The sequence below is a fragment of the Paroedura picta genome, chromosome 2, assembly GCF_049243985.1.
Source record: "Paroedura picta isolate Pp20150507F chromosome 2, Ppicta_v3.0, whole genome shotgun sequence".
Classification (NCBI taxonomy): domain Eukaryota; kingdom Metazoa; phylum Chordata; class Lepidosauria; order Squamata; family Gekkonidae; genus Paroedura; species Paroedura picta.
In genome coordinates this window covers 28,134,874-28,150,509 of record NC_135370.1, presented here as the reverse complement: position 1 = coordinate 28,150,509, position 15,636 = coordinate 28,134,874, and the positions used below count along the sequence as shown (strand labels likewise).

Here is a 15,636-nt window from a genome sequence, read left to right as displayed (position 1 = left end):
TTCTTTCCCCAGCTTGGCTGGGGAGATTAAAGGAAGCCTTGTTGTTTAAAATTAGAATAGGTGGTGTGTATGTGTGTTCTTTTGAAGCAGAGGGAACTTTTCTTTGGATATCATATGTACAGTAAATAGGCTGGATTAACTTTTCCTCCTTCCCTGAAATGCCTTTTTTCTCCTCTGACATTTACTTAAAACATTCATGCTGTTTGAGGAAGGAGAAGGTGGCGTAGCCATATTTGTTGAAGGAGACTTTAATATATTCGTCTCATTAGCAGGAAGTTGATTGCCGGATGACATCCTCAAGGAAAACAGGAATGCAGCCCGCACTCTTCAAAGCCAGGCATTTGAAAAGGGATCTAATCCTCCTTGCAGCTGTTCATATAGTATTTTTTTAATTAGTTTTTGAAGGGTGCACAGCGTTGCTCCAGGATTGGTGTTCCTGCAGCACCTGAAAGCACCACTTTCTTTAGCCGAAGGGCCTTTGGAAACAGCAAGGAAACCAATACATTACCCATAGAGTTGTTGTTATGTGCGAAATCGTGTCCGACCCATCGCGACCCCATGGACAATGATCCTCCAGGCCTTCCTGTCCTCTACCATTCCCTGGAGTCCATTTAAGTTTGCACCTACTGCTTCAATGACTCCATCCAGCCACCTCGTTCTCTGTCGTCCCCTTCTTCTTTTGCCCTCGATCGCTCCCAGCATTAGGCTCTTCTCCAGGGAGTCCTTCCTTCTCATGAGGTGGCCAAAGTATTTGAGTTTCATCTTCAGGATCTGGCCTTCTAAAGAGCAGTCAGGGCTGATCTCCTCTAGGACTGACCGGTTTGTTCGCCTTGCAGTCCAAGGGACTCACAAGAGTCTTCTCCAGCACCAGAGTTCAAAAGCCTCAATTCTTTGACGTTCGGCCTTCCTTATGGTCCAACTTTCGCAGCCATACATTGCAACTGGGAAGACCATAGCCTTGACTAAACACACTTTTGTTGGCAGGGTGATGTCTCTGCTTTTTAGGATACTGTCTAGATTTGCCATAGCTTTCCTCCCCAGGAGCAAGCTTCTTTTAATTTCTTTGCTGCAGTCCCCATCTGCAGTGATCTTGGAGCCCAGGAAAATAAAATCTGTCACTATCTCCATTTCTTCCCCATCTATTTGCCAGGAATTGAGAGGGCCGGATGCCATGATCTTTGTTTTCTTGATGTTGAGTTTCAAGCCAACTTTTGCACTCTCCTCCTTCACCCGCATCAACAGGCTCTTTAGTTCCTCTTCACTTTCTGCCATTAGAGTGGTAGAGTGGTTTCATCTGCATAGAGTAGGGGTGGCCAAATGGTGGCTCTCCAGATGTCCATGGACTACAATGACCATGAGTCCCTCCTGGGTTTAGAAAACCCATTTTCTCAAAATAAAATCAGGAATGACAGAAATATCTGTTCCATTTAATATTTCTGGTAAGCCCTTGGAGGAGGAACATGTCTCATGGCTAAAATGCCACTTAACACACATTTAAGTGCAAACTTAAGTGCAAATATCCCATTTTATATTTTGACTAGGGGCTAAGCCCGATACATTAAAGCAGTGGTCCCCAACCACCGTGCTGTGGCCCGGTGCCGGGCCACAAAGGTGCAAACTTAAATGGACTCTGCAAACTTAAATGGACTCCGGGGAATGGTAGAGGACAGGAAGGCCTGGAGGATAATTGTCCATGGGGTCGCGATGGGTCGGACACGACTTCGCACATAACAACAACAACACCACACATTCAGGGTGGCTGTCCCACCCCTGAGTGCCTCCTCCTCCAACCGGCTTGCCTGTCTTTCCAGTGGCCAGCCTGCCAATCGCCTTCCGTCCCCCACCCCTGACCACCCCTTCCTCCTTCCACTTCCCTCTGGGGTTTGAAGGCTGCGAATCCCTGCTGTGTGATAGCTGCTCCTGCCAGTGAGTTCCCTAACAGCTGTCTGCAGCCTTTCCAGGTCTTGGGGGGAGGCCGTCCACACAGTTCTTCCATCTCTCCCCCCAATATAGTGCCCGTTGTATTCTTTAATGCAGTGGTCCACAACCTTTTTAAGGCTGTGGACTGGTGGGGGGGAGGGCAATCCAGCCGCCGCACTTTGGTGGCCAATTTGCTTGCAGCCTGGGAAGTTTCTCACTGCGGGTGGGGGGGCGGGGAGAGGGAGCCGCAGCACGGTGCCTGGGGCCTTTGTGGCCTGGCACCGGCCACGGCACGGTGGTTGGGGACCACTGCTTTAATGTATCGGGCTTAGCCCCTAGTCAAAATATAAAATGGGATATTATTAGGAATCGTAATGAGGCTGAGAGAGCCCTGGTATCACTGCTCGGTCAGAACAGTTTTATCAGTGCCGTGGTGAGCCCAAGGTCACCCAGCTGGTTGCATGTGGGGGAGCGCAGAATCGAACCTGGCATGCCAGATTAGAAGTCCGCACTCCTAACCACTGCACCAAACTGAGGGGTAGATCAGGGATTTGTTTTATTAGGATTTTCAGTCTTAGCAAAGACCCCATCACGATCTGTTTATTATTCAATCAGTGAAGAGATTTTCCATAAATGAAGTCTACTTATTGGGAGTAATCAATGGAACATTACACTATTGTTATTTGGGTAGATTGATCTGCCTCCTCCCAAAGTGGCCTATGATGGGCCTGGAGAGGGGTGGGAAAAGCCCAGCCATTTCAGCCTTTGCTGTCCGAGGCACCTCTGACTTCTGGAGGGATGTGGCTAGCTGACATCATTTTCTGGTACTTCAAAACTAAAAAAAAAATTTCAGTGGTACCTCCATGGTCAAAAGATTGCAAAAGGCTGATTTAACTGGTGCTGGCATTGAGCGCTTTTGACCTTTGAGGGAGCTTGCGTCTTTCAAAATCCCTGCCAAAGCATGTGGCGGCAATGTGCAACCATATGCAGCGACTGAGCGAAGAGAAGGAAAAATGGAAACGGCGAGTGCATGGTGATTAAAGGACGCTTTCAAGTCTCGTGTTAAAAATATCAAGGTATGTGACTTAATTAGCTTGTTTTCTTTTCCTCGCAGCCCAAGCCACCCAACAAAGGAAAGTTAGAGAAGACTGTAACAAAATTTTTGCCACAGTTGGATAAGGTAATATATATATATATATATTCTTTTTGCTGTTGGTCTGGATGCTTAAGAAAAACCTCTAAGCAGAGTCAGCTGTTAAGCCAGGGGTCCCCAACATGATGTCTGTGGGTGCTGTGATGCCCACTTATACCTGTCCGGGTGCACGCCAGGTATTTTATAGAAAGGGAGAAGGGCCAGGACACTGTTTGCCTTGTAGTTCCTTTGTTTTAGCATAAGGATTTAAGTATTTGTCGGAAAGGAGAGAATGGTTCCCACCATCACAAGTTGTAGTATTTTAAAATAAAACTTACAATCTTTCAGATCAACTGTAAACCGCAATGGCATCAAACTCCCCCCTCATTCCAGCTGCGGGAAGGGAAGGAGACTAATGTCCCAGAGGAGTTTATGGTAAAAAATGAGATGACACCTGGTAAGAATCAAACTGAATTGTTTGGATAGGACCAAAAAAGATTTATAATGTGTCTTTGGATACCGACCCGTCTGGATGTAAACCTTCTGGATTTTGCTTCTACATTTTACTGTTATGTAAAAGTCCGGGCATTATGTACAATAGCTTTCTTCAATATATTTCTTGTGGGTTTTTGAGAAGGGTATTCCAGAATGCCCACAGAGTTACGTTTGATGTTGTTAGGGTTAGCATCAGTCCCTGCCAATAAATTATTGTTGTTGTTATTGTTTTATTAAGATTTATTACCCGCCACTCTCCCTGCAGCCGCTCGTGGCAGGTTACAAAGTAAAAGCAATGGTTGAATGGATACACTTTTCAGAGCAAACAAACAAATTCCGGGAGTGTTAGGACTGGAAAAGACTCAGTGACATGGTTAAGAAAGGCCATGGGATGTATGCATATATTTTTTTCACATTAATTACATGAAAAACCTATGTAAAGGAATATGGATTTTCAGCCGGTTAAGTTCTCAACTTAGGGTTAAGGTTACCTTAGGTATCGTTCAAAGTGGGCAGGTTTTCCTGCCGAACCTCTGGTACCAGAAGGCTTCAGTGCACAAGACTGGTGACAAATCTTGGTTGCCCTGCAGAGCAAGGGAGGATGAACTCTTAGCTGGGGCAGCCACTTTACAAAAATCAGGAACGGGGCATTTTCTAATTTGTACTGCACTGTTTTTCCCCCTCCTATCCAGATGTTCAGAACAAACAACATGTGTTTGCACTTTTGGTGTGTGTGTCAATCCCCAGCTTTTCCCTGTGATGTTTTTGGTAGCAAGATAAGAAAGAAGAAGAAGAGCTGGTTACTTATACTCACTTTTCACTCCATGAAGGAGTCCCAATGCAGCTTACAAATACTTTCCCCTTCTTCTCCAGAGCAGGCACCCTGTGTGGTAGGTGGGACTGAGAGAATGGAGAGAATTTCTGTGCAAGCACAGCTCTAAATAAATTTTTTTGTCCCAAGGTCACCCAGTCAGCTGCATGTCGAGGAGTGGGGAATCCAACTTGGTTCTCCAGATTAGAATCCACCGCTCTGTATTACTCTGAAATAGCTTAATCTTTAGCCAGCATAAGATAGCTTATCCTGGTTCTCGACAGAGCCAGTAAGGTGTCTGGGCCTCTATAAAATTCTATACCACTATTAGAGTCTGACTTGCATCAACAACTTTATCAGGTCTGTGCAGGAAATGTTCTGGGGGTTGGAGTCAATCTCTACAGGCTTCACCCCCAAATCTCTGGGAATTTCCCAGGAGCCCTTGTCCAAATAGTAACTGAGGTCTAGGAAAGGGAGCCCAGGTGGGCCAAGTGCCACAGGTATGAGCGGCTCAGACATGGGAGCCAGGATTGCGCCTGCCACTTTATGAAGCCTCTCAGAGGCTGGGGATAGCCATGCAGAGTGCCTGGCAGTGGAGGTGTGAACTGCAGCCTAGAGCAGTGGTCCCCAACCTTTCTGAGGCTGGGGACCAGCAGGGCATCGGGCCGCGCCCGCGGGCCACGCCCGCGCATTTCGCATGCATGAATACACCATGCGCATGCGCAATGCGCGGGCGCGGCCCAGCCCTGATTCCCTCTCCTCGCCCTCCCACAGTAAGAAGCTTTCCGGGCCGCAAGTGGTGGCCTCTAAGTTGGAGAACTAGATTTGATTGCCCATTCCTCCACATGCAGCTAATGGGGTGACTATGGGCCTGTCACAGTTCTCAAAGCTCTCTTAGCCCCACCTCCCTCACAGGGTGTCTGTTGTGAGGAGAGGAAGGGAAGGCGATTATAAGCCGCTTTGAGACTCCTTCGGTTAGTAAAAAAGTGGGGTACAAAAATCAGCTTTTCTTCTCTTGTCTGGGTGCTTGGGTGGTGCTTGGGGGGCAACAGTGGGTGGACTTATGGTATTCTGGCACACTGGTGGGCCTCCTACTGGCCCCTTGGGTTTGGCCACTGTGTGACACAGAGCGTTGGACTGGATGGGCCACTGGCCTGATCCAACATGGCTTCTCAGATGTTCTGATGTTATCTTGAAATGTCTGTTGTAAATCAGCCTTTCTGCATGACAGCCAGTTGATTTGCCAGGGCACTTAGGACTACTGTTCTGTATTTTGTACATGCCGTTTCCTACAAGAAAAGCCAAGAAGCACTTCAGGGGTATATAACAGGAGCAGTCAGTCTGCATTTGTTTGGTGGTGGAAAGTGCTGTCCGCTTGTAGTTGGTTTCTGGCTACCCTGTGGGGTTTTTCAGGCAAAAGAGATCCACAGCTGGTTTGGCATGGCCCTGGATTTCCTTGGTGGTCTCTTATCCAAATGCTACCCATGGCTGACTGGATATTGGGGGCCGTTCCGCATTCGTCCAAAATAGCACAATGGTTACTAATTGAAATAGCTACAGTTTTGCCATTATGCACAATGTCGTTGACAATCTGCAACACTCCTGAAACCGATCCGCAAAAAGCGCTTCATTGTAGCGCTTTCAGGGAAATCCCAAAAAGTGGATTCAACCTCCGGAAAGCACTACACTCCTGCAACCAATCTGCAACACTAGCGGGAAAGTTCTGTGCGTTACCATTGTTGCGGTTTCTGCAAAGTCCCTCCCCCTAGCTCTCTCCTCTGATCTTCCGGCGAAGCGATCGCCATTTTTTTTTCTCCGAGCGAGTGGAGATCAACGTACCGGCAAGCCTTCGTTTACCCAGTGAGGCTTCCCCGGCTGCAGTCCCTCTGTTTAAAGTCACCAAGCACAAGAATCATAGAGGCCCGTTTGCTGGTTTATTTTCACTTTATTTTCACACTGTTTTCGGCCGAAAATCACGCCTGTGAGAGTGGGGGGATTTTTTTTTTCCACTCGGGGGGAGAGTGGCAACGATGAAACGGCAGCTCAAACATCACCTGCTAGCTCGATGGGTCTCTCCGTTGCAACGAATCAACGCATATTCGTTGCAACGGGTGTTTTTTTTTTTTTTAACCTTCCTTAAAGGGAAAGGGGCTGTTTGGGAGCATGCTAACGGCTGCCCATTGGCTGCTTGACGGCCAGGGGTGGGACACAGCTCAGCAATAGCGCTTCCTTTCTAGCGATTTTTGCCGAGACCGGAACCCTGTGGGAACGATAGAAACGCAACTGGATTCCACTACAAAGGCAGGTATGCATAACGACGAATTCCACTATTTAAAATGGCGATTTTTCATTCAGCAAACAATTTGCTACTTGGATCCCGGTGCGGAATGGCCCTGGATGATATCGGATGAACCTGGGCCAGCCAGGGCAGGCCAGGGAAGGGCAAATTCTTTAGAAGTTAGTGTTTCAAGCGAATTGTTGCTGTGTAGATGGAAGTATCTGTATACCCTTGACACTGTATTGTCCATGACAGGGGTAGTCAACCTGTGGTCCTCCAGATGTTCATGGACTGCAGTTCCCATGAGCCCCTACCTCAAATGCTGGCAGGGACTCATGGGAACTGTAGTCCATGGACATCTGGAGGACCACAGGTTGATTATCCCTGGTCCATGAGATGCCTTTGTAAAAAGAAAAATCAACTAGGCTTGGAATCCTTTCAAGTAAAGTAAGTAAAGGGAACGGTAAATATTTTTACAGCACTTGATGTTCATTATATTCAAGCAGTGTGAATCTTGTATGCCTTAATTGATTTTTGATGTAATCAGCAGTAGATTAGATTTGGGAAAACACCAGGAGATATTAACTTTTACTGGAGGAAGAAGTAGCTGTGGCTTTTCTAGAGCGTTGGGACACATGCGAATTGCACGGATCCGGGAGCCAAACTAGTTGTTACTTTTCACACCGCAGGCAGTGGGAATTATACTGCAGCTGTGATTCCCAAAGGCAGCCCCTGGGTAAATAGCGCAGATGGGTTGTTGAAGGCTTTCATGGTCGGAGCCTTCAAGGTAGGGCATGACAAGATGGGCATCACTTTGACATGGAAAGATTTCCATCTTGCCATGTTGTACCTCTGAAGATGCCAGCCACGGTTACTGGCAAAATGTCAGGGGACTAAAACTCCCAGACCATATTGGCCACACTGCCAGGAAAACCCACCACAACCAGTGTGGATGGGTACAGTTCTGATAGACTCCTGGCACAAGTGGAGGAGGGGCTTATGCCTTTCCTCTGCTCCATCTTCATCAGTTGAAATGACCCAGAGGCTGCACAGTTGCTGGGTAGTTTCAGCTGCTGAAAATGAGGAAGGTCGGGAGGAGCTCATCTCCCCCTGTGCCATGGTCCCCCAAAGAATTGGGCCTGTCAGCACGTCTTAAACTGGCTGCAAGTACCCATAGCAAATGTGTAATGAGCAACCTGTCTGACATTGAGCGTGTCCCCCACAAAATGTGTCCTTTCCTTCCACCTCCAGGAGAATATCTGAGCCAGAGGGCAAAGAAACGGAAGATTCCTGATTCTGCGTGCAGCGATGCAACTGCTGGGCCATCAGCTTCCAAAGGAAAAAGCAGTGGGAAAAAAGACCGGGAGAATTTCCGAAACGCGCTGGTGAACATCATCCTGTTAGTTTCTCCAGAATTTTTAAGAAAGGCACTTTCCTCTCTCCAACAGAAATGAAAAATGTGGTCTTTTAAATAAGGATCCTTTGCAAAAATAGTCCATTTGTCACTCAGTGGAGACAACAGAATTTCCTTCCCTGCAGAAGGAAGCTGAGCTAATTTCTCTCGCTCCAGGCTGCCTGAAAAATGTCTGCAGGCCAGCACTCTTTTTTGAATTCTATTGATTTTTGTTTTGTTTGTTTTGTTTTGTTTTGTTAGGCAACCAGCTGTTTCTCAGGAACCATGCGCTCCCGTAGACGAAGAGCAGCCTGGCACATCAGCATCCTCAGCTCCAATCGAGAAAGACATTTTGGTAAATAAGATGACGAATCCTTAATCTGAATGCCTGTCAAGTGATGCTAAAATATCAGCATTGTACAATATTGGCAGCTATAACCCGGGTGAGGTTTTGCAGTGTCATTAGAGGTGGTCAATTCGTAGCAACAAGCAATAGAGTCGGGAGGTGTAGCTTTTGCTAAGCAAATACCAAGAAGCTCCATGCTTAAAGACCTGTTGCAGTTAGCACATTCGCAAACATATGCATTAAGAGCCCTGCTAGATCAGACCAAATGTCCATCTCATCCAGCATCCTGCCTCACACAATGGCCATCTAGTTTCTCTGAATGGCCCAACAACAGAACACAGAGGCCAAGGCCTTCCCCTGAGGTTGCCTCTTGACTCTGGGATTCAGAGGATCAGTGCCTCTGAAGGTGGAGATTGCCTCCAGTCACCATGCCTAGTAGCCATTGATAGACGGCTCGCCCACAAATCTATCCAACACCCTTTGAAAGCTTTTTATTCCTTTGGCCATCACTGCATCCTCTGCCAGCAAGGATTTTCTGAGATACCTTTTTGGTAGGGAAAATGTACATGTCCGCCCGAACCAAAAGTCCTGTTTTGTTCTGTGCCTAAAGCTGCGTGGTGTTCTGATCATGCAGAAATACTACTATTACATTCGCCACGGAATCGATACGGAGCACGTGGCCCCGATGGAAGACTCATGGCTGGAACACGTCTTGGCGCTCGTCCCCCGACACTTGAAAGTGCTAAGTGAAAGTATTTACGCCCTGTCTGACGAAATGAGAGAAGACTATCTTCTCAGTGTAAAGAAGGCCATAGGTAAGCCTGATTCATTAATTCATTGGGTAGATGATCGAGCCTTTGGCAAGCTCTGCAAAACACTGGATAGGTCCCACTCCCTTTCTTCCTTAGGGGGCTAGCAGGTGGGACAGGGATATCAGAACTGCCCCTGCAGCACCAGGCAAGCATGTGTCCACAGAGAGGATAGTAGTACCCAGTGTCCAAGCAGGTGATGGTAGCATTGCCCAACCTGTGCGTGGCCACCCCAGGATTTATTATCATTATCATTATCATTATCATTATCATTATCATTATCATTATCATTATCATTATCATTAAATGTTTAGGCCACCCTTCTCCAAATAGGTCTCAGGGCGGTTTACAACATGAATAGTTAAAAACACAATAAAATCCCCATAAAAACACCTGGGGTGGGGGGAGCATCACGTGTCACAGTGATATCACCTCACGTGAACCATGTGCACCTTGGAACACTACCCCAGAGTGTGGCTCTCCAGATGTCCATGGCCCCAGTGGCTCATGGGAATTGTAGTCCATGGGCATCTGGAGAGCCACAGTTTGACTACCCCTGGTTACTGTGACTAATATTTGTAGCTCCTTTGCTCACAAGTTGTTCTGGTAAAAGTTTTTTCTCTTTTTTTTTCTCCATCAATATAAAAACAGGTAATGGATGTAAGACCTCATCTGTTGCATACAGCAACTAATATAACTTACACAAACCACGGCCTCTGGGCCAAAGTATTGGTTACCTGAGCAATAACCACTGGACCAAACGTGCTTTAGCCCTGAGGGTATGTTGCTATTATAGACCAGGGGTAGTCAACCTGTGGTCCTCCAAATGTTCATGGACTATAATTCCCATGAGCCCCTGCCAGCAAATGCCAATTGTAGTCCATGGACATCTGGAGGACCACAGATTGACTACCCTTGTTATAGACCACTGAAAAATGCCAAAACACATTTGGCCTAGTGGTTATTGCATGTGCCTACCAGGGAAGGGTGGGATATAAAAATGAAATAATAATTTAATTAAATTAGTATGTATCCATTTGGGGCTAGTGGTTATGATGTGTGCAACTTCCATTTGTTGCTGTATTGCGGTCTCTCAATGGATGTGATGTTAGCACCCACTCCCTCGTTGTTTTTACCTACATTCGGCGAATGTTTTTTTTTAATTTGTAGACTTTTTAAATTTGTAGACATTCAGAGGTCACTTGCCCTTATTGCCTGCTTTCGTGCAGGAATCCTCATCTTCCTTGGTGGTCTCCCATCCAAATAACTGACCAGGGCTGACCCTGCTTTGCTTCCAAGATCTGATGTGATTGGGTTACCTTGTACCATCCAAGTCAGCGTTGGTAAAAGGTAACCCGAAAGAAAAAAAGTTGGAAAAGTCAGCTGCAGATTGACAGCAAAACCAGAAACAAAGTGGAAAACATACATGCCTTGAGTCTCTAAGAAACAAAGAGAACTCATCCTGAAATAGTTTTATTCGGGGTATTTATTTATTCCAAAAAATGTTATGCCTCCTCTGTTGCCAGAGATGGCTTGCAGAGTTAATTAATATCTTTTAAGATCTTGATTTATTGTTTTTATTTGAACCCAAGCATTAAAACTCTGTGTATCATAAAAAAATAGTCCATAAACTCATACTATTGACAGCTTAAAAAGTCAGTTTCCAGAATATAATAGTGATTAAAAGATCCAACTGTAATTAGAAGTTTGCGTAAAAAGATTTGTTTTAGCCTGGCACCTAGAAGAAAGTAAAGTGGACACGAGGAGAGCCTCAGAAGGAAGTGTATTCCATAAGCAGGCTGCCACTGCTGAAAAGGCCCTGTCTCTACCCAACACTCACCTCTTCTCTGAAGGCAGAGGCATAGAGAGAAGGCTAGAGAGTCAGATCTTAATTGGTAGGCTGGGCAATATGGGACGAGAGGTAACCTCGTTCTTTGCATTTCTTCCAGTTTGGTGTAGTCGTTAGGAGTGCGGACTTGTAATCTGGCATGCCAGGTTCGATTTTGCGCTCCCCCACATGCAACCAGCTGGGTGACCTTGGGCTCGCCACAGCACTGATAAAACTGTTCTGACCGGGCAGTGATATGAGTGCTCTCTCAGCCTCACCCACCCCACAGGGTGTCTGTTGTGGGGAGAGGAAAGGGAAGGCGACTGTAAGCCGCTTTGAGCCTCCTTCGGGTAGGGAAAAGCGGCATAGAAGAACCAACTCTTCTTCTTCTTAAGTAATCTCAGGGCTCTCTCAGCCTCCCCTCCCTCACAGGGTGCCTCTTGTGGGGAGAGGAAAGGGAAGGCGACTGTAAGCCGCTTTGAGCCTCCTTCGGGTAGGGAAAAGCGGCATATAAGAACCAACTCTTCTTCTTCTTCTTTCTTTTTCAGTTGCTTTTAATTGTTATATTTTTAAATTTGATCCTGTTATATGTATACATTTGGTTGTTTTTGTTTTCCAGGGAATCCTTGTTTGATTTATGTTACTTATATACTCTGCCTGTCTCACCAAAACTCAAGGTGAACTGTGAATGATTTTGTTCTCCTAAATTGGTCAAGTTTCTTTGCTTTGCTGAACTCATTTGTGTTCTGGTCTCCCCCGCCCCCTCCCCCCAATGCCTTCTTTTAGTTGACTTTGTTTTAAGAGATCCCAGAGAAAAAGAGGAGGGCAAGAAGCCAATCCTTCCACCTCATCGTGAAGAGTAAGAAAACCCTTCTTTGAAGTCATTGACTAGAAAGCATAAGAAGCACAATGTATTTTTTTTCGAGAGGAGCCATGTTGATCTGCACCAGAACAGCTAGATTTGAATCCAGTAGGGTAGGGGCTTTCAAGAGTTAAAGGAAAAGATCTTTGATGGAACTTTTTAGTTCTGTTTTTTACTGTTGCCTTCCTTTGGCTGCCTTGCCTAATTATACTTTCCAAAGTACTTGTGTTTGTCAGTGGACATCACAAGGGCTTTGTATAAACACATGAAGCTGCCTTCTACTGAGTCAGATCCTTGGTCCATCAATGTCAATAGGGCCTCCTCAGATCGTCAGTGGCTCTCCAGGGTCTCTGGGATCTCAGGCAGAGAGAGGTCTTTCAGACCACCTTCTATTTGGTCGTTTCACCTAGATACGCTGGGTATTGCTGGGGACCTTCTGCATGCTAAGGAAAGGCTCTACTACTGAGCCACAGCCCCTCTCCATGGCTTTCCAGTGTCTCAGGTCCTTCACATCACCTACTACTTGGTCCTTTCAACTGGAGATGCCAGGGATTGAACCTGGGACCTTCTGCATGCCACACAGAGGCCCTTCCACTGAGCCACACTCCCTCTCTATCAGAAACTCCTACTAAACATCTGATACAAAGTTCATGTAGACTGCTGAACTTGGGTTCATTCAGAAGTTTAGGACAGTGTACCCCCCCCCCCCGGGGGGCGAACTAATTAGGTACGTAGGATTCTTATGTCAGATGCTGAAGTCTGCCAAAAAGCATTGCCCCTCTGCTGTAATCAAGCTGATTAGAATGTGCATTGTCTCCCAAGTTCCTTCTTTGCAACACCCCCTCCCCCAGACTGGGATGTAAGAAGGATTCCAAGATCTTCATTCCATCTTGCACCTGACAAGCTCAGACTTATGAAAGCTTATATCCCAAAAATCTCACTGGTTTCTAAGGCCTTACATACTGGACTCCAATCTAAAAGTTCTGGTGTCATCCACCACTGAATGTGAGGACTTTGCAACATGTAACCAGGCCCTTTAGAAGATACGCACATCCTCTGAAGAGAGGTACCTGGGTATCCCTCCCACAGACATAGATTGAACAGGTTTTGGATATGGTTGTTGCCTTGTGATACAGTTGGCATTCTGCTTATTTGGACAAGTGCTGTCAGAGGAAGAGATGTGAATAGAATCCCCTGGCCCTTGAAGGAATCTTTGGTGCATTTGAAGGGACAGGCAGTGCACGTTTGAACTCTTTTGTATCTCTGACAAAGTGCATTTCTTGCCTCTTTGGGCATTTAAAATTCTGCAGTATTTCTAACCAGTTAATAAACTGCCTAAATTGTACACGTCTGGCTAATTAATCCACTAAGGCTTGGGACTTCACAAGGGATTTGGGTCTACTGAGGAAGTGCCAAGACTTAGAAGGAACAGCTCCACCTTCCCCATTTAATTGTGATGTCTTTTGCCAGGAGAGTTTATGACAAGTTATTGAAATCAGCTGTAAAAGCGCAGTATTTAGGGAATAAATGTATCAGTGCTCTGGGTATCTCAGCATTGCCCGTTTCTTTTTTAGAATGGAAGTTGTGCCAAAACCATGGAACAAGTCCTTTGTAGCAGCACGCAATTATATATATGAAAATTTGCATGCAGTCAATCCCACCATGCTGGCTGTACTGGATCTGTGGCAGACATCTTTTAAGTAAGTGACACTTTGAATGTATGCTCCTGTGGCAAACAGTGTTCGGTATATCCATAAAAGTTTGTCATCTTCTGTTTCAGAAGAACATCAGAACAGCCCTGTTGGATCAGACCAGTAGTCCATCTAGTCCAGCATCTTGTCTCACACAGTGGCTAACCAGTTCCTCTGGAGGGCCAACAACAGGGCATAGAGGAAAAAGCCTTCCTCAGAACCCAAGAAGAGCTTGGCTGGATCAGACCAGTGGTCCATCTAGTCCAACATCCTGTTTCACACCGTGGTCAGCCAGTTCCTCTGGAGAGCCAACAAATACCCCATATAGGCCAAAGCCATCCCCTGATGTTGCCTTCTAGCTCAGGGATTCAAAGGATTAATGCTTCTAATTGTGGAGGTTCCCCTCAGTTACCATGCCTAGAAGCCATTGATTGCCCTATGTTCTATGAATCTATAAGAACATCGGAAGAGCCCTGTTGGATCAAACCAATAGTTCATCTAGTCCGGCCTCCCGTGTCACACAGTGGCCAACCAATTCCTTTGTACAGCCAAGAACAGAGCATAGAGGCCGAGGGCTTCTCCTGATATTGCTTCCTGGAATTCAGAGGATTAGTGTCCCTTAATGTGGAGGTTCTGTCTGGGGAAGTGATGTTCTATCTTCTTGGTATTTGCGGGGCAGGGAAGGAGGGCTTCTGGAGTTTTGATCCTGTTGGTGGACCTCCTGCTGCGACCTGAGTTTTGACCACTGTGCGACACAGAGTGCTGGACTGCATGGGCCTTTGGCCTGATCCAGTATGGCTTCTTTTATGGTCCTATGATTGCTATAGGAAGCAAAGCTAATCATGAAATGTCTTGGAGCAAGGTTATATATAACTCTTTAACTCTGCCTTTCTCAACTTTTTTACCATCAAGAAACCCCCGAAACATTCTTCAGGCTTCGAGAAACCCCAGAATTGGCATGATCATGCAGAATATGGTTGGGAAGCATAACTGTGTACATGTCCACCCAGGGTTCCCCCCTTTCCTTCTCCTTCTAGGCCCGCGACTGGCCATTTTGGGAGGGATTGGGTGGGTTGACATGACCACCTACTAAATGTTTACCAAATGTTAAAAATATATTAAAAATTAATTAACTCCCACCCATTCAGGAAACCCTTCCTGGGCCATCCAGAAACCCCAGGGTTTCATGAAACCCTGGTTGAGAAAGCCTGCTGTAATTCATAAACCTTTCAAGCATACGATCTGTTTAAGAAGGGGCCTTTTAATCTGTCTGGCCAATCAGAAGCCTTGCTGGGCACCAGACCCACCTAGCCCTGTCCACTTTCTAGAAATCCTTTGCGGGTATCATGGTGTCTGTTGGAGATCCCTGGATTTGACATCAGGCTTTTGTGCTGTAAAAAAAAAAACATTATAAGGGACAGAAACCGAACTGTGATTGGACATCCCAGATCCACAGGGGAGGGCGAGACAGAAAACAGCATTTCCTTCAAAAGCACCATTAGCACACGTTTGCCTACAATGTGAAGTTTGCTTCCCCGTTTCGAAATTATTCTGCTTCCAGCTCTTATCAGAGCATGTGGATGATGAAACGAGCAAGGTGACCGGATGTCGACCCGATCCCCATGGTGTATGTTTTAAAAATCCTCTTGTTACGGTTCTTTTGGCCGCTGCGCTGTGGTGGCTAGGATGTATTCGTTGGCCCCCAAACTGCCCTACCCTGTGCTGCAAAGGAGAACAGCCCAATCCCATGGTGTGAAGAGATCAGACGTGGTGCTGTTTAATTCTAAATGCAGGCAAGCAATATAAATAATTTTTATTTAATCTAAAAGAACTAAGAAGAGTTTCACAGCTGAAAACGTTTGCCTTGGGCCGTTGGTATGCAGGAAAAGACGGCAAAATGGGCTTCTCTTGTTCCATTGAGACAAGGTCTCATTCTGACAGCAAGGACCCCGAAGAAACAAATAGTTCCCAGAGAACATTATCTTTGAAATATTTCCCGAGTTTTGCCTGATAAGGATAAGTTTTTGGTTCCCAATAAAACAGAGCCATTAAACATTCCCATTGCTGGTTT

The 15,636-nt window shown here is 46.1% G+C and overlaps 1 protein-coding gene across 3 annotated transcripts in view; it reads left to right on the top strand.

Annotated features, from left to right (window-relative positions):
• Positions 1-15,636, top strand: part of DNAH7 (dynein axonemal heavy chain 7) — a 168,300-nt gene that overhangs the window by 6,467 nt on the left and 146,197 nt on the right. For all 3 annotated transcript variants that reach the window (XM_077319509.1, XM_077319510.1, XM_077319508.1), the window contains 7 exons: positions 3,035-3,100; positions 3,401-3,509; positions 7,888-8,035; positions 8,291-8,384; positions 9,010-9,190; positions 11,799-11,871; positions 13,449-13,574. In XM_077319509.1, coding sequence (XP_077175624.1) covers positions 3,035-3,100; positions 3,401-3,509; positions 7,888-8,035; positions 8,291-8,384; positions 9,010-9,190; positions 11,799-11,871; positions 13,449-13,574 — 797 coding nt within the window. The remainder of the gene's footprint in view (positions 1-3,034; positions 3,101-3,400; positions 3,510-7,887; positions 8,036-8,290; positions 8,385-9,009; positions 9,191-11,798; positions 11,872-13,448; positions 13,575-15,636) is intronic.